Source organism: Sinocyclocheilus grahami, unplaced genomic scaffold (genome assembly GCF_001515645.1).
Source record: "Sinocyclocheilus grahami isolate Dianchi unplaced genomic scaffold, SAMN03320097.WGS_v1.1 scaffold157.1, whole genome shotgun sequence".
In the NCBI taxonomy this organism is placed as follows: domain Eukaryota; kingdom Metazoa; phylum Chordata; class Actinopteri; order Cypriniformes; family Cyprinidae; genus Sinocyclocheilus; species Sinocyclocheilus grahami.
The window spans coordinates 247,003-273,977 of NW_015505336.1; the positions used below are offsets into that span (position 1 = coordinate 247,003).

Here is a 26,975-nt window from a genome sequence, read left to right on the forward strand (position 1 = left end):
TCTACAGTAGAAAAACCGATATTCATTTTGAGAGTTCCTAAGAATTACATTTAACGGTGTTATTAAATTATTAGTATTTATAAAGATTAAGTTAGTGTTAGATGACAGCAAATGTGATTTAAAAGTAAAAATAAAGGAAATTAACATGCAAAATTACATAGTCAATATCGACCAATAACAATAAATGAAAAAAACTTTTAATGTATTAGCCAACAATTAACATATTAACGATATATTGAGTATCCCTACATATCTCAGTCAAGATAACTCCTTTTCACAGCTTAGTTTCGATAAATATATATCAAGTCGATTTAGGAAGCAGCTTTGCAATGAGAACATTAAATCGACCAACGCGGATAAATATGAAAAAAACTGTAATATCGGCTAATAACCGATAATATACTGATACATTTTGTATCCCTACTTAACGTCAGCCAGGATGACTCCTTTTTACATCTTACGTTTCTATAAATGTATATCAGATGGGTTTAAAAAAGTAGCTTTGGGATAAGAACATTAAATCGTCCAAGACCAATTAATAATTGAAAACAACCTCTAATATTGATGAATAATGGATATGATAGGATATAATCAGATGACTTCTTTTTACATCTTAATTTTCTATAAGCATATATCAAATGGATTTAGGAAGCAGCTTTGCAATGAGAATGTTAAATCAACCAATACAGATAAATATAAAAACTCTGTAATATCAGACAATATATGATACGATATATTATCTATCTAAAATGCCATCCAAGATGACTCCTTTTCACAGCTTAAGTTTCAATAATATAACAGTAGATGGGTTTAAAAAGTAGCTTTGGGATGAGAACATTATATTGTCCAATAGCAAAAAATTATACAAAACTCTTTCTAACATCGGCCAATAACCGATATGATATCGCTATATTGCGCATCCCTATATATAATGCCAGCCAAGATTACTAATTTTTACAGCTTAGTTTCTAGAAATATACTAGGTGTACTTAGGAAGTAGCTTTGCGATGAGAACTATATATTGTCCAATAAACAAATCTCTAATATCAGCCAAAACCTGGTATGATACCGATATATTGTGTATCCCTATTTACAATGTCAGCCAAGAGGACTCCTTTTTACATCTTAGTTTCTTTAAATATGCAAGGTAGTAGCTTTGCAATGAGAATGTTATATGTCTACAAAGAGAAAATTCTCTTTTGTATGATAAAGTACATCTCCTGACCCCTTTAACCTTCCTGCGATAGACCTCAGAGTGGTGGAGGTTAAAATTAGAAGCGAGGGAAAAGGCAAGGCAGAAAAATCACAGGTGATTGACAGTAGGAATATTACCTCCCCTATTTCTTCCCTGGCTGGAATCGGCGCAGTTCAAAGGGGGCCGTAATTGAAATTGACAAACTGCAGCATTAGCCTGATCACAACAGCCAACCTTGCAGCAGCAAAATAAAAGGTGCCTGAGAGGAGGAAGAGAAAGGGAGAAAGAGAGAGAGGAAGAAGGGCTGAAGTGTTCTCTATGCTTCGCAAGCACCAAGACAGATTAATCTTGTTCATGCATAATGCATGCCAGCGCTGTGTGTGATCGCATTGACGACCGGTTATTAACTGTGTCACAGTGCGAAAACACACCCGAATCAACAGACCTCACATGCATATACAATCCACGGCTAAACTCCTGCAAAACACTGATTGGGCAAAGACAATCAAAAACTGTAATCGTCAAAAGCTGATATATCTTAGCTCAAGGCGTACACTAACTTGAGTTAAAAACTGCAGTATTGTATACTTGAAGATGTAGATCTGTTACATTTGATCTAAACGTACACATTTTCTGGAACACAGTTTCACAACATTCATCAGATGCTGAGACTGTCACCAAGTTCATTAAAAACCACAGAGCCTGCGGAGCTCCACTCTGTCATGGCTCTTCTAGGATTTTTAGGTCTCCCGAGGGCCTGCAACATCTGGTCCTCAGGACAGACTGTTAACTCGTCTGTCAGCGTGCCGTCACGGCTCTTTTAATTGCCAGTGCTGTGTTGCATGCTAATACATTGGGCACGCTAATTACCTAATAAGAAAGAACACTTGCAACAGTTATGGATACAGCTCCTACAATTGTTACAAAATTACCGATACGTCAATACCGATACCAGAAAAACGAACATGCTATTGAACATACTCTTATATTAATACAGATATTTTTAATCAAATTAAATATTAAACATTTTTAATCGATAAATTAAAACCAAGCAATTATTCATGTAAACTAGGGATGCACCGATAACTGATAATTATTAATAATATGAAGCCAAATAAATTTGAGGCTAAAGTACTCATCACTAAAACTGAAAATAAAGCTTTTTTTTTTTTTTTTTAAAGCTACATAAAACTAAAATTGTGTAACAATTATGTAAACTAAAATTAAAAAGAAAACTAAAGTTTTAAAAAAGATCATTAAAAACAATAAATACTACACTAATATATAAACAATACTAAAATTAAAAAAATATATATATCTTTACTATCCAACATTTATTACTGATATCTAACTTTCTTTTCTTTAAAAGGCAAATCGAAAATATATTTCTTATCAGAACAATATAGATAAAATTAAAAATCATTTACCAGTTGATACGATATGATTACCGATATATTGTACATCCCTAAAGAAAAAGGTACCAAAATACATTAATAAATATAGAGCAAAAAGTAGCTATTTTTCTTGTCAGTATTCTTTGATTAATTTTACTAAAAATAGACAGTGGTGCTACCTAACGCACAGATCGTATTTTCTTTTTAATTTAAAAAATGTACTTTACTAAGAAACTCTATACTACCAATACTGCAGAAGGATATTGCTTTTATATTTTATGTGTATGGACTTAACACTACTTTCAACATCCCTAATAGCCGCCATGTAGGTTTTCGTTTGTGAAGCCTCGCTGAATGGTGGCTATATTTGTCTTTTCACCTGGGGACAGCGGATGTTTTTTACCTATCCATTTGTGAAGTGAGTGCCTAGATGGAAGGTGCCCTTTATGTCTTGGGCCAGTTTCCTCTTTAGAAAAGTTAAACTTCACTATTATGGAAGAAAAAGGCCACACAGGTCACAGACCAGTGAAAAAGGGGTGACGAAAACACATGACCCTTCAAAACATCCCAAAGCAATCTGTGAGACACCGAAGTAGGTAGATGCGGGCAGCATTTCAGGTCGGAGGGCACATGGGAAATGTTGGGAACATGTAGTGGATGTGTCAACTAACCCAGAAGACCTTTGAGAAACCGACAACCTGAGAGGACAACACTTAGTATCCCAAACAGCATCCTTAATGTGTACTTGAGGTCTTCCAATGGCTGCTTTGGACTCTCAATGAACACCAAAGAAGGACCACAAGGGTTAAGCGCCAACATTCGGGAGAGGACCACCAAATAAAGGCTCCAGACTTCTGGGAATTCAGAGAACCGAGAGGTTCCGATCGAAGTTATTAAGAGGGAAAGCAGCATCTCAACTCCTCAACATGGCATAAGCATATTATAAGGAGAGAATTTTCCATTTTAACAGCTATTATTTTTCAGCCTAAAAAAAGGAAACTCTCAAAAGTCTTCTTGAATTAAGTTGCCATAGCTACAAGACTTGAAGTCTTGGGGGCTGGTGGGAAAAAAAGCTGTGAGAGCTGGTGACAGGAACTCTTGACTTGTCTATATGTTATTTAAACAAACAACTAATCCCACATTTACACAATGATATAATGGTAGAATCCGTTTCGAAGGCGAAAGTATAGACCCAGAAGATTCACCTCAGGTCAAGTAGATTAAACTATGACAGATCTAGCCGAACCCACAGAGATGATTGGAAATAAGAGCGTCGTCTCAGAAGGGAATAGGGCTTTTCATACAGTCGGTGATAAATTAAAGGGCTGTGAGTGGAGCCTGGCTGATAAGGGAACAGTGGTGTCAAAACGATCCTTCATTGTTCTTGGTGACCTGCTTTTCCTCACAAGGAGTCAAGTCAACGATTTGACTCAATCTGTCTCCTTTAACCCAAACCTGCTTGACAAAGGGGCAACCTTTAGGGGAAAGGCACAACGACAACCCTTATTTCTCTTCACATAACCAATTTGACTTGCATGGTTTGGACCAGTAACCTAGTGGCAACTAGTACTGAGTCTTAAAGTGAAAATTCACGCTATAAAAATGAAAAATGTTGTCATTATTTATTCAACCTTGTGTCATTCCAAACCTGTTTGACTATATTTTCTTTTGAATGTATTTTGATAAATGTTTTAAGAGTTTTTGTCCCAACAGTGAATGTTAATGGGGTCCAAAACAACAATGTTTGGACCCCACTAACTTTCATTTTATGGACAAATATGGAGACCTTTTTTTCTATATTTTTACTAATAGTATATTTTATTTTGTTTAAAAAGACATTACAGTTTTGGAATGTCATGAAGGCAAGAAATGTTGACAACTGTCATTTTTGGATTTCTCTTTAAATTACTAAAATATCCAATCAAATAAAAAGCTTCAACTGTTGGTCTAAAAAAAAGAAATAACTGAAACATTGTGGTTAACTTCTCTAATGTGACCTATTTCCAAATTGAAACAGAATATTTAATGTATACAAATATCAAGTAATATCACAAAAGAAAGTCAAATAAGGGACGGAGCAAGCCATTTTGTCGAATTAACAAGAGTTAATTTTGTCAAAGAAATTATTACAGCAAATGATCGTTAACGGGTGTTTCGCCAACAATAACGAAATGTGCATCATAGTAATAAATAAAAATGATAAATATTTTTATTAAAACACTGTTAATGAAAGTACAATGAGAATAAACACTACAAAACAGTAATGTTTTCGGAGAGAAAAAATATGCTACGCATATAATAATTTTAAAGAATCCAAAAGTAGTGGTTGACCTATGGATAAAATAAAGCGTTTTGCTAGTAAATTAAATTAACACACCAAAAAGCATTCTATAGACATATGAGATTAATTCAATAAATACAGAAAATAAACATAACGTTAAATACTAAAATGTACAGTGCCTCGCACATGACATGGAGGAAAAATTAAGTAAATAGTGCACACGCTTTACTAATTTGTTCCCTCGGTTTACTAAATAGTACGCATGATTTACTAATTAGTTCTCTCACTTTAAGTAAATTGTGCGCTCGATATAATTATTACATAAATTATTATTTAGTGTGCATGATTTAGTTAAAGGGGTCATATGATGCTGCTAAAAATAACATTATTTTGTGTATTTGGTGTAATGAAATGTGTTTATGCGGCTTAGTTAAAAAAACACATTTTCCACATACTGTACATTATAGTTTCTCCTCTATGCCCCGCCTTTTTGAAACGTCGATTTTTACAAAGTTCATCAGTCTGAAAAGCGAGGTGTGCTGTGATTGGCCAGCTATCCAGTGCGTTGTGATTGGCCGAATACCTCAAGCGTGTGATGGAAATGTTACGCCCCTTACCATATTGTTGATGCCGTGTCCCGCCCGAAGCGACGACACAAAAACATTAAAACCCATTACAAACGAGGCATTTGTTGCATCCAGTAGGGACATAATTACTGATTATAATGACTTATACTGTCTTTTTACACATTGCGTTGCATTGCATCGTGCCGCGTGTAGTCGTGTCCTCTTTTGGAAGACCAAACAAAGTAGTTTCGGTTTCACAACGAAAAACACAGCGGCTTAGCGTGAGCGAAAGCCCCGGCTTAGCGTGAGCTGAGGCCGGGCAAGAGTGAGCTGAGGCGGCGGGGTCGAGAACGGTGGTCCTGGCAAAGGAGCGGTGAAAACGGTGAAAGCCTATCCGGCGATCCACAGTGCAAAGTTGATGTATTCCCTCAGCGACCAGCACGGATCAGCTCCAGGCATGACGAAGCAGATATCGTCCTCTTTTGGAAGACCAAACAAAGTAGTTTCGCTTTCACAACGAAGCACACAGCGTCTTCAGGACATGGCGGCAGCGGCAACAATACTACAGCGAGAATAAAAGTTACGCCTTCTTTCTTTGCGTGAACATTTGGGCGGCGTTATGCAAATCTTCCCACATAGTGAGGTAGATATGTGGGGGCGTGTTCGAACGAGCCGTTTTAGGTAGGTGTGGCTGACTCTTAACTTTTATAAAAGAATATCCTTTTGGATTTGAGACTTTAGTCTTTGCAACTTTACAGATCTTTTTTATGCACCAAGAGCTTGTAACACTCCAAAGAGAAAGGAAAAAATTAAATCGCATCATATGACCCCTTTAAAACAAGAGAACAAATAATTTTAGAATGCACAATTTACTTAAAACAAAGGAACAAATTTGTAAATTGTGCACACCATTTACTTTTTTCCCGTATATCGTGCGGGACTCTGTATTTGCTCTGTGTCAAAATCATGTTAAATTTAATTTATTTATTTTTGGCAATGTTACTCTGACTGCTACTCTTTAATTTTAATTAAATTATTTAAGTTAACTTAAATTTTTAGCATTTCAGCATTTAATTCAGCGTTGACGTTGTCTTGACATGACAAAACACTGACTAAATATAAAACAAAAGTGATTTTTTGAAAAATTGTTCATAAGTCTAGCAATGTGTAAACCAAGGCCAAGGCCAATTTTGATTTCATATTTCAATATGAGCTTTCAGACACACACAGCTGCACAGCCATGGCAGGACAGATGAGTGGCAAAAAAGCGCATGGAAAGTGAAGGCATTTGTAAATGGCTTGGCATGCCGTGAAGTCTGTTCAGAGGCAACCTGCCAGAGCGTGGCAGGAGAAGAGTCCAGAGAGAAAGTTGGAGAACGAGAGATAGAGAGCAAAGGTTTGCGCAAATGAGAGATAATTCAAGGGAGAGGAAACAAAAAAAGAGAGGTCAGGGCCTCGTCTGGCTTGTCCTGGCTTGCGGAGACCTGCAGAGAGCGAATGCCGTCTCATTACCATCAGGGTCATTAGCTTCGGTCTGATCTCTCCGCAACACGCCAGCACAGCAACTCTTGAGACAACATGTGAAAACACGCTCTCCAAAAGTGGCACTTGTTATGCCATTAAGTCATGAAGAACTCGAGAGCTTGAGGACAATTCCTCTGGGACAAACGGTACGCTTTTCTCTGTCCTTCTCACTCCTTGCCTTGGGTGTCTTCATAACTCGTTTGTTCACCCGCTAATGACATTAGCTGCCATGCTGCCATTTCGGGCTCAGACACATGATCCCTTGGTGATTTTTCATGGAAAACAATAGGGAGAGATGTGGTGCTAAGGGATGCGAGCGGGCCTGTGGATGCACGCTGTCCTGCTCTCGATGATTTTAATTAATTTCCCATGATCAAAAGTGAAACATTGGTAGGGTAAGATTTCCTCGTGGTTTCCATGACAATGTAAGACGACTGTGTTCTCCCCTCCACATCCAAGGATTTATTTGAAGAATTTGCAACCCGGAATTATTAATATTCAAATATGCCCAAAAATAGACTGGCACAGAACTAGACTTTTGATATTCAAGCGGCGGGATTCTGCAAGCTCTCTTCAACCAATCCATTCAACGGAGACACGGAAACACTTTCCACTTCAGAATGCACATGGGTTGCTGGCATACAGAAATGTCCACAATAAAAATATTATTTAATCTAGCATATTTGCTTACATATTTGAATAAATTTTTCAAGGTAACAAAAGTATTTTAATATGTTGCAAAAAAAAATCTATCTATCTATAATTTAAATGATAAAAAATGGAATACATTCATACGATAACGTGATGTGTCTATAATGAGTTGAAAGTGTCTAAATATTTAAATATTTTAAATATCTAAGTAAATATACAGTGGGTACGGAAAGTATTCAGACCCCCTTAAATTTTTCACTCTTTGTTATATTGCAGCCATTTGCTAAAATCATTTAAGTTAAATTTTTTTCCTCGTTAATGTACACACAGCACCCCATATTGACAGAAAAACACAGAATTGTTGACATTTTTGCAGATTTCTTAAAAAAGAAAAACTGAAATATCACATGGTCCTAAGTATTCAGACCCTTTGCTCAGTATTTAGTAGAAGCACCCTTTTGATCTAATACAGCCATGAGTCTTTTTGGGAAAGATGCAACAAGTTTTTCACACCTGGATTTGGGGATCCTCTGCCATTCCTCCTTGCAGATCCTCTCCAGTTCTGTCAGGTTGGATGGTAAACGTTGGTGGACAGCCATTTTTAGGTCTCTCCAGAGATGCTCAATTGGGTTTAAGTCAGGGCTCTGGCTGGGCCATTCAAGAACAGTCAAAGAGTTGTTGTGAAGCCACTCCTTCGTTATTTTAGCTGTGTGCTTAGGGTAATTGTCTTGTTGGAAGGTAAACCTTCAGCCCAGTCTGAGGTCCTAAGCACTCTGGAGAAGGTTTTCGTCCAGGATATCCCTGTACTTGGCCGCATTCATCTTTCCCTCAATTCCAACCAGTCGTCCTGTCCCTGCAGCTGAAAAACACCCCCACAGCATGATGCTGCCACCACCATGCTTCACTGCTGGGACTGTATTGGACAGGTGATGAGCAGTGCCTGGTTTTCTCCACACATACCGCTTAGAATTAAGGCCAAAAAGTTCTATCTGGGTCTCATCAGACCAGAGAATCTTATTTCTCACCATCTTGGAGTCCTCCATGCGGACTTTCATGTGTCTTGCACTGAGGAGAGACTTCCGTCGGGCCACTCTGCCATAAAGCCCCGACTGGTGGAGGGCTGCAATGATGGTTGACTTTCTACAACTTTCTCCCATCTCCCGACTGCATCTCTGGAGCTCAGCCACAGTGATCTTTGGGTTCTTCTTTACCTCTCTCACCAAGGCTCTTCTCCCCCGATAGCTCAGTTTGGCCAGACGGCCAGCTCTAGGAAGGGTTCTGGTCATCCCAAACGTCTTCCATTTAAGGAATGGAGGCCACTGTGCTCTTGGGAACCTTAAGTGCAGCAGAAATTTTTTTGTAACCTTGGCCAGACCTGTGCCTTGCCACAATTCTGTCTCTGAGCTCTTCAGGCAGTTCCTTTGACCTCATAATTCTCATTTGCTCTGACATGCACTGTGAGCTGTAAGGTCTTATATAGACAGGTGTGTGGCTTTCCTAATCAAGTCCAATCAGTATAATCAAACACAGCTAGACTCAAATGAAGGTGTAGAACCATCACAAGGATGATCAGAAGAAATGGACAGCACATGAGTTAAATATATGAGTGTCACAGCAAAGAGTCTGAATACTTAGGACCATGTGATATCTCAGTTTTTCTTTTTTAATAAATCTGCAAAAAATGTCAATACATTATATATATATATATATATTTCTGTCATGACAACTCTCGGAGGGATTGTATTGTATTAATGTATTTGGTCTTGGCGGAATAGATCTGCTAGAACCAATCAGCTGTGCCATGTGATAATGATGTCATTAGGTCAGATTGAGTTATACCTATCGGACTGCGTCACCTAGAGTTTCATGCCAGAACTCTCTGTGTGTGTCACCTCATAGCAGATCTATACAGGTGGAGCTGGGGAAGGTGGAATGTCTCTGAAGCAAGCTGCAGCTGCTACTGTAAGTACTAATCATATATTTGTATGTGGAGCAGCGAGCTCATTGGCAATCGATACAGGAGAGAACCAATCAGCTGTGCCATGTGATAATGATGTCATTAGGTCAGATTGAGTTAGACCTATCGGACTGCACCATCTAGTTTTTTTTCTCATTTTGTCTCTCATAGTTGAGGTATACCTATGATGAAAATTACAGGCCTCTCTCATATTTTTAAGTGGGAGAACTTGCACAATTGGTGGCTGACTAAATACTTTTTTCCCCCACTGTATATTAACAGTTTTTACCTTGAAAAATGTTTTTTAATAGATATTTTATATACATATTTTTAATTAAATATATATACAGTAATTAATAAAATTACTTAATATAATCATTTAAATTAATTAAAAATGCACTTTATAGCTACATACAATGACTTGAATAATCTATGAATAGTCTACGAATTGGGAGTGTCAGTCTATAATGATATAATAAAATATAGATATAAAAATATAATACTCAAGTAAAATATATACAAATTAATTTTAAATAATATTTAAGTCAATTTATACTTTAAGTAATTTTTGATGAATAATTGTAATCTCTCTATCTCTATATATACATCATCTATATCTATCTATATAAATACATTAATAAAAAAAAATTACATCACCTGACTACACCGTATGTAATGACTTGAACAATCATAGTCTACAGTTTTTTCATTCATATTTTTCAATTACTTTGAGAAAAAAACTACAATTTACAACAATTATATACAATGTCTTGAACAGACAGTATTTAATGAGAAAGTTTATAATTGATGTAATTTTAATTAAATTAAAAGATCTGGACAAAAATCTAACAACAAATGTCACATTGATCCACAAGTGTGCTGCACAGATTCTCTTTGCCTAAAATAGCCGCTCTTCTGTTACCCTCCAAACTCCACCTCCACCTCCTCCTTTCTTCCTCGCCCTTATCATTCACAGGAACATCTGGAGCTCTCCTGCCTCCACTGTGGCACCAGATGCCGTAATAGTCTTGCAACAACCACCTGAGAGCTCAACATCCATGGGGACGGGAGAGGAGAGGGTGCCGCACGTGAGAACATAACATCTCGGCATTCATTTTCATTTAAAATGAATCCACGTCTCAAGGCAAGTCCAGAGCGGGAGGGGGTCCATCGATGTTCTCTGGGGAAGGCTGCTTAGCCGCTTTGGTGTTACGGCTGGCCGCTGTGGTGCAGCCAAATGAAGTCTGGTGATACTCCAAGGACCCTGCTGGAGACGGAACGGATGTCTCATGGTATTTCATTTAGAGCGAGCTATCCAAAATCCCTTGGAAAGCAACGTGGTTTATCCCACAGAGCATCCCACAGAGGTGGCCTCACCTGAGAGAATGGGGGAAGTTAGTGTGAAGACATGCCAAGTTTGGAGGCTGCCTGCTGGGGATGGCAGGTCTTCGTGAGCTGCCAGGACTGAACAGCTGGGTTCACTCCTGAGGGAGCTGCAATGGCACTGGCATCAAGCCAGTGGATATGAGCCAAATATATATATTCAAACCAGGAGTCAACAATTATTTTTCTGCTAGTTCAGATTTTTACTTGCAATGACAACATTTTCTTTGATTGCACCAGCAATTATTTTTATATATTTACAAAAGATTATATTATATGATATTATGTAACTTATATAATTATAATTTTATAATTCATTTTTATTTATTTTTTTAATAATTTTAGGATTTAAAAAAATATATTTGTAATATTTTATTTATTATATATTGAAAACGATGCTTTCAATATTATCTTATTATCAGTCAATTTGAGCAAACTTTATCTGTCAGCCAGCAAGATAACATTATATTGGTAACAAACAAACAAACAAAAAATTATAATAATAATAATTATATACAGAGCTGGGTAGATTACTGAACTGATTCCAAATTACATGACAAAAATTTTAGTTAGTAACGTAATCCATTACATTACACACTTTAGGTAATATAATCAGAGTAATTTTTGATTACTTTAAGATTACTTTTAACGTAACTCATTTATCACATTGATTTAAATAGGATAATATTGTACCATACTGATATTACAATGCAAAGAATATATATTCCATTTGCTGTTATTAACAATATAAAGTGAATTAAGCATTACATTATGTCAAGGTTTCCCAAACTGGAGTTTGTGAAGGAACTGCTGGGGGTTTGTGAGTTTAATGAAAAGCTAATAATTAAGTCATAAAACTGTAAAATTAAAATCATTAAATCATTTTAAAATAACATCAGTCAAAATTAAACACTTACTAAAAATAAACTATTTTGTTTACCTGCATGTCATGTGGGCATTTTAGAAAAAAAAAAAAAAAGAATAAATTATGAATAATGTGTAAATATATATAATCAAATAATCAATAAAAAGTAACTGTAGTCTGATTATGAGTATTTTAAAATGTAATTTAATCTAATTACAAGTACTTCATTTTCGAAATCTAATTATGTAATCCAGATTACATGTAATCAGTTACTACTCAACTCTGATATTTTATATATACGTATGTGTATCTATATGTATATATGTGTTTTTATATATATATATATATATATATATATATAAACAAAAGAATTCAAATTTATCAAAAGCAATAAATATATATGTTAATATATATTTTAGTTTATTAATAACTCCCATTTTATTTGGGGTCTTCCCCCAAAATAATAATTAAAAAAGTCAAAAATTGACTTTTGGTCTTGCAAGTCAGGTCTTTCAAGACCTTTACCAAGTTTTCAATCAGTGATCAATTCATTGACTATTTTCTGGCAAGATGCGTATCTATATATATATATGTGTTTTTATATATATATATATATATATATATATATATATATATATAAACAAAAGAATTCAAATTTATCAAAAGCAATAAATATATATGTTAATATATATTTTAGTTTATTAATAACTCCCATTTTATTTGGGGTCTTCCCCCAAAATAATAATTAAAAAAGTCAAAAATTGACTTTTGGTCTTGCAAGTCAGGTCTTTCAAGACCTTTACCAAGTTTTCAATCAGTGATCAATTCATTGACTATTTTCTGGCAAGATGCTACAAAATAATTGATACTTATTAAGACAATGAAACGACTGGCAAACCAGTCCAGCTTTGAAAGCCACAGTCATGGACCAAAAAAGACTTCTCCCAAACTTGCCAAAATTCCTCAGCTCCAGCATGTACAAACGGACAGATGGTGGTATCCTCGGACGGGCATGCGACCAGCCTAATAGCGAGGAGTGGACAGCTGTCAGTGAGTGTTACCGTCAACAGACCGCGGGCTATTCAGCTGCTCATGAGTGGGTCAGGGGCGGCAGGCCAGAGTGGGAGAATCCTCAGACCTCACGGCTATATTGCTAATCATCCGCTAAGTGTGGGATCTTTGCGCTGTATTGCATAATACATCAAAAACCATTAGGCGGCTTCATTACAGATGAACAGATTAATTCGGCTAGGGTTAACGAAGGAAAGAGCTTTACTTAGGTTAAAGTGGGAAATGAGCCGTGTGCAAAACTAATATGGGAAGATCAGGAATGGCTGTAACACTGACAGTTTAAACACTTAGAAATTTGATACAGGATGTTTATTATTCATATTTCCTGTCGTTGAGCTAAATTCGCTACAATACTTTTTTATTGCAATAACTTCACATTCAATCGTCAAATTAATGTAGAAACAACATAAAGACAGTATATTTTTAATATTTGTTTAGTGGCATCTTTTATTATGACTTAAGGCAAGTATCACTGATACCAATACTACTGATGTCTTTAGGAAATTGTTATTTTTTTCCCTAATATTTAACCTATTGACTTAGGCATTCAACATTACAGTATAATTGAGAGCTATCAATTTTAACATTTAATAAACTTTAAAAAATAACAACTTCTAATTTAAGTGAACTTAAATCAATCTTCACATAAACCTTCACATAAATTTACCTGTGCCCTTCAACAAGCAGGAAATATACAGAAATTGAATAAAGTTATCAAACACTAAATTCTAAATTAAATATAAATGAATCCTTAAAAGCTACAAAAGTTATTGATTTCTTTTTTTCTTTTGTTCTTTGATTAACAGACATCACAGCAGCTGGGTTATTAGTTATTTGGCTGCTATTACTTTAAGAGCTGCTGCTGCTGAACGTGACGCGGATCTGACACACATGTTCATAGATTCATTCGCGCTTTAATATGAAATGATACAGGCTACAGCGTGCGCCGTCGTATTAGTGCATGTAATTGAAGAGCACATGCTACAAGCACAATATAACATCTGACAGGACAGGAAAATTTGTTTTTACTGACATATGCCCTGAACACATCTCATCTGACCGCAATTCACTGTTGTTCTACTAAAGCTTCTCGTCACCTGTAGCTTTTCTGCACTCGTTTGACTCGCGCCTGGTGCTGAGGCGAAGTGGAGTGAGCTTCTGAAAAGTCTCCTGATTGATGCAGTCATAAAGACGTTCTGCGTCTAAATAAATGCAATTCTTGTCAAGAAAAAAGAGACAGAAGTAGCAGTTGTGAGTGGGGTGGCCAACCCTAGATCCGCCCCTGTGTTAACTGCCTTAAATATTTTTTGCGCTGTGAAACTAGAAAAATTAATCGCCTGCGTTAATAAGTTAATTTTGACAGCACTAAATAAAATGAAATAAGCTAAATTTAAACCGATGTCCAAGTTTTCTAGTGTAACGACTCACCAGAATAAAGTTGTAGTGTTGATGAAAGTCTCTTAAAGACTTAAAGGGATTCAAACTTACAACCTTTGGCTACTACTACAGCTCTAAGCACTAACCAACACCACCCACAGATAACAGTGTGAAGAGTGGCTGGGTGAGTTTGGCAACCTTTTAAACTCTCACTTTACACCACAAGTAGTGGTATCCCATTTAGAGAGAGTGAAAGAGAGGAGCCCTAATAAACAGCCATTAGGTACAGAGACAATGGTGACTAGCATCATGTCCGATGAGGAGCACGAGTGCTTCACCTTTGATTAGCAACCGAGAGGGGCAGGTGTTCCTCCCACTCACCATCATGCAACTCAAACCCTTTTGATGGAGGAGAACGCCTCTTGAAGCTGTGTGGTGGCACAGATTAATATTAAAAGGAATTCATAATATGGCACACAGAGGATTTTCATAAATATTCACGGGCCTGGACGGTAAGCTTCACTCGGTTGTGTCCATGAATATGGATGAAAGACTGGCAGGGTGAACAAATGTCTTCAAGTATACGAGAAAAGAAGCAATATCAAGAGAAATCCCGAAATTGTTCTCTCTTACAGGCAAATGCGACTTAACGTAAGACTCAACACAGCAAACAAATTTGATAGACGTGGTTTTAAACACTAGTTGCTGCATATTTATAATATATATACACATACAGTGTATATATATATATATATATACATACATACATACATACATACATACATACATGGATTGAAATGAACTTTTTCACTCACCAGCCAATTTGGCTACTAAATTTTTAAGTTACTGGCCATTCATAACTTCTATTAGCCAGAAAAAAAAGAGAGACCGAAATAGACCAACAGTTTGAGGTTGTCTACACTGGGCGTGACAAAGCAACCGTTGCAAATCATTTTGTGTCAGTACTAGGGGTGTGCAATATTGACCAAAAATAATATCTCAATATTTTCTGGGATTTTATGGATAAAGATAATTAGACGATATTTTGCTGAGTGTGTTATTGTGCTGATATCTTAAGGACTACCGTGGACAGCTGACTCCTAAAGTTTTTTATATATTTCATACTTTGTGTGGTCACTCAGTTCACAGCAGTGATAGAAATTAAGCTTTTCCAATAAGTTTAAATAGATTTTTACCTTTTATGGACATTTTTACCTTTATAAAGCCATTTTTTTCTAAAAGTGTGCATAATCTTTCAAGTCAAATTCTTACATTTAATCAGTCAATTATAATAATAATACATTTAGGCTGTTACTAAACAAATGAAATCAGTATCAATTAAATTCATCTTTGCAGAAGTTTCATATGAAGTGGCATTTAGATGTATTTGCACATGTTAATGCAGCTTAGAGGGACATGGAATGCTTTAGCCTGCAGTTACAAATGCATAAATAATGTTTTGATATTTTAAACATGAAATGTTGAATACTGATATTTGAAATTATTTAAAAAATGAAGATACTTTAAATGTGAAATTAAAACAGCCAGTAAATGGCAGCAAGTCACTGTTAAGTGAGCCATTCCGATTGAACCGAGTCATTTAAACGGTTGATTCATTCAGGAACGAAACAACGTCATGTTGCTCAGAGACGCAAAACAGTGCTGTGTCTGGAATGTTTTTTGTTGCCGAAATAGCGCAGAAATAGCTCAAAAACAGCCAATATGGGGTCTAAAACGTAAGTCTCTTGATATTAATTTATGGTTTATTGAACTGTTGTATAAAATCAATATCACATTTGTAACCATGCTGATTTTTTAAGAAAAAAAACGGCACTCTTCCTGTGATATTGATTAACTATATGAATAGATATAACTATATGAATATATAAATTTTCTGACCCCTTATCTTGAATTATGTGATCATTCTTAATGCATATTAATAGACTGAATCATGCAGTAAAAGATCACACTCTAAATGCGCACGCGTACTAAAGCCTGCGTTGGTCTAACCAGACTTCATCACGTCACGTCTGCATGCCTCTGTATGTGTGTTTTATTTGTTTTTTTGCAATATACTCGATAAAGTCACGAATGATGTCTCACGAGTTCAGTATTTGCGCTAAACCTTCGCAGATTTGACTTGCATGAACTTCCCCAAGAAATTAATGAGTGAACATAACTTACGAAAAGTAACCCATTAAATTGGCTAGTGATTTGACAGCGTTACCCACCACAGCTGATTTTTACCAGCATTTGGCAGGTCGGCGGGTGTTAATTTCAAACCCTGTATACATATATATATATATACGTGTGTGTGTGTGTGTGTGTGTATATATAAGTTAAGTCACAAACAAAAGTAACAAGTAACACAATGGTATTAACAAAAAGAACAGTGTGTTTTTTTTAAAATATGCGCTTAACATTTGCATTAGCGTAGCATAAAGCCTGTTTTTGCTTTTAGCACCTAACCTCAAATCTTGATCTGAAAGTGCAATAAAAAAGGTCAGGGGCATGACAGAAGCATGACCAGAATGTGGTCTAAAAAAAACACTATAGGGACCAGCGCTTAGTTATCCTCAGCTCAACCTGCGCCAGCATCTCGCTGACATTATGCTTTCTTGTGCAGGCTGCATCAGCAAGAGTCTCGACCAGAGAGGAGCCATAATGAGACCCTGAAACCTGGAGAGCCACAAATAGGGATGGATACCGAGAACCGGTACGTAATTGGGCCAATACCAGACTACCGATAAGCTTCAGGACAAACGATACTGATATCGATACTTGCGTTGTTTTATCTCTGTATACTTCAATGTTAATGACGAATTAGAAGCTGCTGCTTGCCATTTTCCTTCACTGAATGATGCGGGCGACGTTTGCGCGACGTGCGCGTGATATCCATGCGCATGTGCGGTGTGTGTTTGCGTGCAATCAGTCGTCGTGGCAAGAGTGAAACGTTTGAAAGTGTGGGCTCACGTTACAAAACTAAGCAACACCAGTGTCAGATGCAATATAATATGCAGTAGTGTAATAGTGAACAAAGGAGGCAACACTAGTAATATAATGAAAAATGTACTAACAAAATACAACATCTACCTCAAGCAACGCGCTGTATTATGCGCTGTTTCGCGGCTCCAGATCCAGCTTCAACTGAAACTCGCGAGACCCATTCACATCAAATGTTGATTCGGTAGAGTTACACTCACGAGACTTATTCGCAATCACAAAAGTACATTATTTCCGCATGCTTTAAAGTCCGGGTAAAGCAATATTAAATGTGTTCTGACTGAGTTTGTCACACCACAGAAAAATGTGTTATTAACCACCCAGCCAAAGTTGAACGATAAAAAAACGCCAAGTAAATAAAATAAGGTATCAATTAAGCAGTATTCTCTGCTCTCAAATGCTGGGGGCGTGTCTGCTGATGGAGCTGAAACCACGCCCACTCACGGGAAAGCTGCCGTATCTCTCAACTGACAAATGCAAATAAATTTAAATAAGGAGACTGTGCAGTTTTGTAAATTATCATAACAACCAGGTGTTATGCATTTATTTGACAAAGGCATAGCTAGCTAGAACGGTAATGAGTAATGGTAATGAGAGTAACTCGCGATTGAGTGGGCGAACCACTGATGCTAATGCGCTCTAGTTACTAGGTATGTTCGACTTGAAGCAGCACTGTGCAGGACAATCAGCGTATGACATTAAAGTACTGCGAGAGCAATTCGAAAGCAAGGAGCCATCTGCTCTCTATAGGTCTCTGTACTTTGATGACACACACCAATTGGTCTGCGCACTGCTGCTTCAAGTCGAACACACCTCTTATTACAGTGTTAGGGGAGGGGCCATGCTCGGTGGCTCCATTGCGTCAACGAGTCATGATTTAGCCCTGTCCAAAAAAATCCTGAACACGAAAATGCTGTAAAACTGTTTAATGGTCTAACTCCACAATTAAGTACTACATAGTTCCCAGTCTTTGTAACATGTTTCAGCAATGCATTTCTAAAATGTATAATGTGTTATAAAGAAATGTATAAAGAATTTACTTTACTAAAGACTTTAAAGCCTTGCCAGCACCTGATTACTTAGTTACGTTAGTTATTGTCTGATTGCACTAATACTGTCAAAAACACACAAGGTTTACATATAAGCACAGCTAATTATGTCTAAAGTGAAAGTAAACAGAGAAAAACAGATGCGTGCAGCTCTTAAAGTAGACATATTATGCCCCTTTTTACAATATGTAATATAAGCCTCTGGTGTCCCCAGAATGTGTCTGTGAAGTTTCAGCACAAAATACTCCACAGATCATTTATAATATAATTTTGAAAATGCCTATTTTGAGCGGAAGCAGAAACACGCAGTTTTTCAGGCCTGTCTCTTTAAATGCAAATGAGCTGCTGCTCCCCGACCCCTTTTCCAGAATAGAGCTGCGCCATTACAGCTCGGACCTGCTAAAAACATCTGTTTTGGTTCTGATTATCGCTGAAATCATGCGCTTTAAACCATATGAATCAAAAACATACAGCTCAACCATTGTAGTCTGATTCACAAACAAATTACTTAGTTTTTTTTGCCTTTATTTGATAGGACCGTTGTTAGACAGGAAGCGAAGTGGGAGAGAGAGAGGAGGGACGGAATCGGGAAAGGTCTGTGAGACGGAACTTGAACACGGGATGCCCGAAGCGCAACGGTGCTATATTTCGACGTGCTGCATTTCGATTCTCGTTCACCATTCCTGGCTGGTGGAATGATCTTCCCACCCCTATCCGGAATACTGAATCCCTGACAATTTTCAAGCGACAGCTGAAAACTAATCTCTTTCGAACAATAACTTGACTTCATCCTAAATTAAACAAACAAAAAAGCTTTGTCTTTCTATTTATTTATTCTTTCACTTTCTAGCGTGTACTTATTTGAACAATGCCTGAAACTTGGTATTACGAACACTTCCTGTGTCTGTTTGCCTCTTTAAGAAGAATCGCTTTATGTATTCCCCAATTGTAAGTCGCTTTGGATAAAAGCTTCAGCAAAATGACTAAATGTAAAAGTAAACGTAAATGTGCTGCCCACGAGGCTATCGGCGCCGACACAAATGACTCTTTTGAGCTAGTCCACTTCATGAATAATAAAAACTCAAACTAAAAATTTATAATTAGGGTACAGTTTGGGCCCTGTTGTTAATTCTTAAAATTTTTGAACAAAATGAGATAGAAAAGTGTACATAAAAAACACTGCCACAAACTGTGTCAGACTGCACGCAAAAACATTGAGCATAGGCAGTGTAGTCCAATTGATTCATATGACTCTTATGATATTGTCTTTGTGAAGAGTGAGTGAATCAAAAACATACAGCTCAACCAGTGTAGTCTGATTTTGAGCTGGTCCACTTAATTATTTAAAAAAACCTGAACTCTCAAACAAAATGTATTGTTCGGACCCAGTTTGGGGTCTGTTACTAATTCTTAAAATTCATTTTTTCATAACGTACCAAGTTAGAAGGTTCCCTGTTTAATTTATAATATATGAGAATTTATTTTGTGCATAAAGAAACTGAACATGTAACTGAAATAAACCCAAATGAAGCAAATTCAGAAACTACTCATATTGAGAGCTAATGAATCAATTATAAATAAAATATAGACTAAAAAAGACTTATAATATTGGCCATTACATTGGTTATTCAAGATCATTTCAAATCACAAATAACTTGAGTGACAGTGCACAAATGCCAATTATTAACTTTCAACAGTCTGCTATTTTGTGACGTAAAAAATAGAGCTACAAAACGGCCTGAAACAACCTGTACTAATACATTTGACCAAAAAAACAAGCCCTCTTTTGTCAGCGTCTGTGACGAGGCATGCATTACCTTCAATGTCGGCAAAGGGCAGTGCCCTGGAGCAGCTGTGCCGGCCAAACATCGTTCCACACAGCCATTATGATCCGCTAGGCTCTCAAATCTCCCAGAGTAAGACTGACACTGCTTTTCAATGAGACCTCAGCCAGATATAAAATTGTCACTTCAAATCAAAGAGGAAAAGGTATTTGGGTTGAGTAATGATAACCCATCAAGATACAGGAAGTATGTTGTACGCATTTTAAGGTCACATAACAAGTGTAAGCAAGCGGAATGAGACGTACTGTTAGTGACCGCTGAGGGCACTCATGTTTTATTCATGCTGGTGCCAAGGTCCAAAGCCTCCCATGATCATGGAAACATTTGATGTGCTCATTAGATTTCAAAAAGGTCACTTCATTTTCCCCCTCGCTCTAACTGCACATGTATAATTTCCCTACTGAAGGGAGCTGTAACCTTTTTAGAGGCAGCCATCGAGTGCCAGCCCTGCTGTGTGTGCAGTCTGGGGCCGTTGTGCTGGGATCGGTTTGCCCTGAAGCCTTAGAGGACATGAGCAACTTAAACTCTGACCAGACTCTATGGACCTATCCAAAAACATTACACAATCGGTCGACGTACATTGAGATGGAGGAGAAATCAGGATCACAAGCTGAAACCAAGAAAGCTACACATTAGAAAGAGAATGAGAAGTGATACAACTTCAATTCATTTAAGTGAAATCCAGATTAACTACATCCAAAAGATGCACTCATTATAAACCAGTGTTTTTTTTGCCTTTATTTGATAGGACCGTTGTTAGACAGGAAGCGAAGTGGGAGAGAGAGAGGAGGGACGGAATCGGGAAAGGTCTGTGAGATGGAACTTGAACACGGGATGCCCTAAGCGCAACGGTGCTATATTTCGATGCGCTGCATTTCGATTCTCTTTCACCATTCCTGGCTGGTGGAATGATCTTCCCACCCCTATCCGGAATGCTGAATCCCTGACAATTTTCAAGCGACAGCTGAAAACTAATCTCTTTCGACGATAACTTGACTTCATCCTAAATTAAACAAACAGGTCACTTAATTTTCCCCCTCGCTCTAACTGCACATGTATAATTTTCCCTTCTGAAGGGAGCTGTAACCTTTTTAGAGGCAGCCATCGAGTGCCAGCCCTGCTGTGTGTGCAGTCTGGGGCCGTTGTGCTGGGATCGGTTTGCCCTGAAGCCTTGAGCAACTTAAACTCTGACCAGACTCTATGGACCTATCCAAAAACATTACACAGTCGGTCGACGCACATTGAGATGGAGGAGAAATCAGGATCACAAGCTGAAACCAAGAAAGCTACACATTAGAAAGAGAATGAGAAGTGATAAAACTTCAATTCATTTAAGTGAAATCCAGATTAACTACATCCAAAAGACGCACTCATTATAAACCAGTGTTTACGGTTCACGTTTATTGTACTGGCAGCGACAGCAAAACCAAAGAGTCTCACAAAAACAAACAAACAAAAATTTCTGAACTAAAAAAATATATATATATTGTATTTTTTTATTCTCTTTTATTCTCATACTCAAGAAAAAAACATGGACAGAGACGACATAGGTTCATCAGCAAAATGAATACAGGAATATACTGCTATTTTATTAGTTTCATATCCATTGGACATTGAAAAATAAATAAATAAATAGTCAATTTACTCTTTAAGTTGTTATTAAGAATTAAAAAAAGAACAGCCTCACCATTTAATTTGAAAGAGAGTCTATTCTTATTATCTTTTTCTTTTCTTCATTATCTAATGCACATCAACTAGCCTAGTTGCTGTATTGTGATTTTTTTTTTTTTAGAGCTGTGAAGTTCAGCATGTACAGGGCTGTAACATCCATCAGCAAATAAAGTTTACAGGCATAAACGAACTGAAATATGCACACAAAAAAATTTCAACAAAAAGCAGTTTCTTACTAAACCACCAATACTAGACTCAAGCAATGAGTTTAACGCTGCCCCAAACAATACCCAAGTATTATAATTCAAAAAGAAGCAGCCATATATTGCACTCTCTGTATCGTTACAAAAATAATGGCTGATGCATAATAACATAAAAATACTAATTGTAGAAACAAATATGACAAGTAGTATATTGTAACAGTCACACAACTGTGCAGAAAATCAGTAAATCTTTGGATAATAATTGGGATGAATTAACTGGAATTGGAATGTATAAACTAAAACAGAATAAAAGAAAAACTAAATTTATGCATGTAATTTTTTGGTATTTAAAAAATATTTGTAAAATTTACATGCATTTTAATTTGAAAAACAATCATATTCTCCCATCAACCGTTTAAAACTCTCATTAAAAAAAAATTATAAAAATAAATAAATTAAACAACATCTCTTTGAGAGAGGTCAAACTGAGTAAGAATGAAAATTCAATTTGTAGACTTTAGACAAAAATCGTTTGGACATTCATACATTAAAGTGAGTGAAAAAAGCTCAGCTTAAGGTAATATGAACGTCAAGTTAAGTTAAAGCTGATCTTGCAAAAATATGAATTAAAAAATAAAACATGCTGTGTTGCATGTTTCTCAAAGGGTCACTGCAGGCAAATAGGTCTAATTACAAACAGCTAAGGCTTTACGCCACTGGGGATCTAAACTACAGCCCACAACTATTACAGGCATTTGTTGATATTCTGCGCATGTGGTATTTCAAGATTTCCTACAAAAAGATCAGATGTAGAATGAAGATTTTGAAAAAATAAACAGACCAAGCTGTTTGTCCTTTGCTACATCGCTTTTGACGTGAATTACCTGTGATAATTTAAGATTCAAGATACACTGTACCATAAAACCAGTAGGAGAAGACCCAGCTAGTTAAGATCTTTAGCTCTCATCGTTTTGTAAAGCAACTGTTTTTACAGTTACAGCTGCAACACAAAACTAATTCAACAAACATCAAAACAACCAATCCAGCAACATGGGTAATATATCTAAAAATAGCAAGTGTGCTCTATATTTGGAAAGAGCCATCACAAGCGAGAGCTTTGAACCCACCCCTTGGCTTTGTTTTTTTGCTCACAAATGCTCTAAAAACTGCATATCTCTAGGTTGTCAAACAAGTTGTGGCCAGTGACCATTCTGTGGTATTTACAGGACCAAGGCAGGTGTTATCTTAATATTTACAAGGGAATGTAGATCACATGACTATTAGACAACTTCATCATCCTCACTGTTGGTAGTTTCTTCTAATGACCAAGAGTTACAATTACATTAAAATCCATTGCAACAACACTTAGCAGCGTATGACTGATCTAAGCAACCCTTTGAGATCTTCAGATGGAGCAGGAGTTGGCTCTCTTTCGTGGCTTTGGCTCTCCAAAGTCCTTGTCATCATGAGTGCAGGAGCTGAAAGAGCAGGAGGAGCAGAGCGTCTGTGAGAGTCTACGCATCCCCAGCCGGAATACGCTGTTGGACAGGCTATAAATGACGCAGTTGCAGAAGCTGTTGCTAATTGCTAACCAGGTGGTCACAAAGGAGAGGGCAGGGCTGTCCAGCACATGGGAGCTTTCCAGAAGGAAATAAAAAATGTAGGGGAGCCAAAGCATGTAGAAAACACTGGTGATCCGGAAGAGCACCATGGCGTACCTCCGGTCTGGCCCGTGGCCTGCGTGGTTGCCCCCTTCGGCAGTTTCCATCTCCTGGCTGGGAAAGCGTGCCCGTCGCTCGCTGATATCTCGGTTGTGCTGCTGGCAGATGCGGAAGATGTGGAAGTAGGTGAAACAGACCACCAGGGCTGCAGGGGCGTACAACAGGCACACAACAAAGCCAGTGAAGAGTGCAGAAGTGGGCCAAGAGTGGGCACACCATTCAAAGATATCCCCATGGTACCCCGGCTTACCCCAGCCGAAGAAAGATGGGAGAAACACCACGCAAGAGTAGATCCATATGAGAACGATGCAGCAGCGAAGGCGGCAGGGTGTTACCAGCTGGTTGTAGGAGAGGGGCTTGGTAATTGCCAGATAGCGGTCCATGCTAATGCAAGCCAAACAAGCCATCGAAACGCTCTTGAGAACAGAGATGACGTAGCTGAACACCTGACAGGTGAGGGGCTCTTGGACACCAGCTGGGTAATGGAGCAAGGAAAGGGTGGGAACCAGGCAACTTAGCCCCACCAGCAGATCCGCGTAGGCCATAGTCTGGATGAAGTAACTGGTGGTGTAGTGGTGTAACAACGGGGCACAATGAAACACAAAGATCACCGTTAAATTCCCAGCAATGATGAGCACCGTCAGCAACACAATGACCGCAGTCTCTAAGACGCAAGCTTCCACTACCTTGTTCTGCCCCCAGCCTAGGGGGCAGGAGTGGTTTAGGGACATGCCGAAGTGACTGCTAAGGCTGTTGTTTACAGTGGGGACCGGTTCGATCAGCTCCGACCGGTTCATTGTCCCTGACCTTGTCCACTTGGATAAGGTTCCGTTGTTCGAAACACAGTGCAGATGACCTGCAACGTGATCCCTTGTCCGTGCTTTCTCAATCTCAATCTTCTGCCTATTCCCCTTTACCTCGGTCTTTCACATGGCTGGAACTCAATGAATTGAGCATTGGCAAAAATCAATACAGTCCGTGTGGAGAAGAAAAAAAGGTGCCTAGCACTCCTCTGAAATCAGTCATGCTTAGGAGCAGTTCAGTAATTGTGAGACAGAGATATTTCCTCGGCAAACAAAACTATGGCTGCTGGAAACAAAAGGGTTGCATATCTGTGCTGAAGCCCAGTTGGCAATATTGTCCAAAGCACTCGCAGTTAAGTCGACCAATTCCTTAAGCGTCCTCTTAAGGGTAAAATGTGCAGGATTGTAGAAGGGTTTGTGGGATAAGGAAATGAAGATCAAACGGTTTCCTGTGACCAGAAAAGTCAATATAAGAAGGATTAAGACAAGAACCAATAAAGGTAACAAAATATATATGAAGAAAGTTCCTGGGTCATACCTTCTCCTCCTGAGTCCACAAAAATTGAATTTCAAGAGTTGGAAAAGTCTCCAAAAAATGTGTTCATATTAGTTTGTCACCAAACAATAACATGAACCATGTTTTGCTTCTGGAATACTGTCCTCTTGGCCACTGTCTCGACCCCCTTTGGGTTTCTATAGTCCGAATCAAAACACAGACACTCTAGACAAACACAGAACAGCATATGAGAGTTGCCAGAGCTATCGCTGCGCAGAACACCGCTCATAGCCTGCGGGAGTCTGAGTGAGGCAAAACGGAACTAATCAAAATTTCAAGATCGTGTTCTGGGGGGGCCACAGCGACAGCGTCGGTCTTATTTGCTCCCAATACATTTACTTTTCATGAACTTTCACTGTGCCTCAGATAAAAGCATGTCACGTAAAAAAGGAGAGAGACCTGTGTTTTTCCGAAACAGGTATATAGCTGCTTATGTGAAGGTGTCTCCACAGATCGCATCAGGACAGGTATTAAATCCACATGTTCTTGGTGTCAGTCCACCGTTTGCACATCACATAGCATGCCAACCTCTGCATCTGATTAGCTGTACATGCCCAGCTTCTTTCCTTCTGAGGTAGACCTCGTTCCTTCTTCTCCAACTTCTTTGTGACACATTCTGTAAAGTCTCCTCTAAAATACTCAGTCCATTCCCAAAACTGGAAGATCTGCGTACCGCTTTTGTCCTTGTCAGCTCTCGGTGACCTGTGAGCCAAAGCAGGTTGACAGCAATTCCCTGGAGCGTGCACAGTGCAAAACGCACTTTGAAATTAAGAATTCAAGTAAAAAGATGAGAACAGTAAGACTTTGAACAGATCTATTCCAAATTGTGTGGCAAATTAGAAACCAGACGAGGAAAAGAGAGCAGCACCTCACTGCTGGTGCTCAGAGATGCTGTGAGTGGCTCACAGTTTCCTCTCCCCCTTCTGTCTCGCTCTCTCTTCCACTGTGCCTCTCGATCACATTCGCTCCCTCCTTCCTTTCCCCTCTCTCTCCCGCTCTTGCTCGCTCTAACTCTCCTCCCTCCCCCTTTTGGCGGCACCTGAGGTCCTCTTTCTCACACAACTCCTCCCAGCACACTGTTCTCTCTCTCTCTCTCTCTCTTTCCTTCCAATGTTCTCCCTCTTTTTTCATTATCCTCCTCTTCCTGCACACCCTGAAGATGTTTCCCCATTCAAAAATAATCAAAGACTTCCATACCTCCCGTTGTCTCCTACAGCTCCGTGTTTTATTATCCCTCGTTCTCGTTTTTCTTCCTGCTTTAAGTCACTTACACAGACCAGCGCCCAAGCGCAGCAATGCCTGTCCCTTGGTTACAGTTGCCAGGCATTTCAGTTAGCCAGGACCCTCCCTCACAACAGCTGACATGGTGCAACAAACAGGAACAAATTAAGAGACTCCGGGAGGGGGGGATTTCATTCCCCTGGAAAGATATCATCGCCTGAGTCTGCACTAACACAATCACAAATGTAGATCTTCACCAGTTTTACTGACAAGTTTGCTAGACATAATTACAACTAGAGGAGCTCATAAAATACAAAGGGATTACAAGAATGACAGCTAATGTTTCCTGCACAGCTGCACTGCCACTTAATGTTCAAGCCCCGTGGCGAAACAATTTCATATTTTAGCTGAGTGGAGCTTGCCGTTCTGAACTGAATGTGATGACAAAAAAGGGTGCCTGGGGAAAAAAAAAAAAAGACAATAAACAGACAAAACTTACGCAACTTTGTCCTTACTGACTGTACACAAGGAGGTCTATAATTCCCAGAGAAAGCTATCTGTTAACATCCCTCCGCTGCCGCAAGACCATTCTCTATCGAACCCCCAACCTTGCCGTTGCTAGCAGGGATGCCAAAGGGGG

At 38.2% G+C, this 26,975-nt stretch overlaps 2 protein-coding genes across 2 annotated transcripts in view; both read right to left on the reverse strand.

The window, feature by feature from the left end:
- The window catches only part of LOC107592725 (rab GTPase-activating protein 1-like), a 112,437-nt gene that overhangs the window by 41,130 nt on the left and 44,332 nt on the right, over positions 1-26,975 (reverse strand). The gene's annotated exons all lie outside the window — the stretch shown is intronic.
- On the reverse strand, positions 22,654-26,485 carry LOC107592687 (probable G-protein coupled receptor 52). The gene is made up of 2 exons (XM_016282231.1): positions 25,097-26,485; positions 22,654-25,007 (listed from the first exon to the last, which is right to left on the reverse strand). Exon 2 carries the CDS (start codon positions 24,550-24,552, stop codon positions 23,440-23,442), a length of 1,113 nt encoding a protein of 370 aa, XP_016137717.1. The 5' UTR covers positions 24,553-25,007; positions 25,097-26,485; the 3' UTR covers positions 22,654-23,439.

Bases quoted from the DNA above. Each gene is read 5' to 3' on its own strand.
- LOC107592687 (XM_016282231.1), bottom strand. From the start codon at position 24,552: ATGAACCGGTCGGAGCTGATCGAACCGGTCCCCACTGTAAACAACAGC.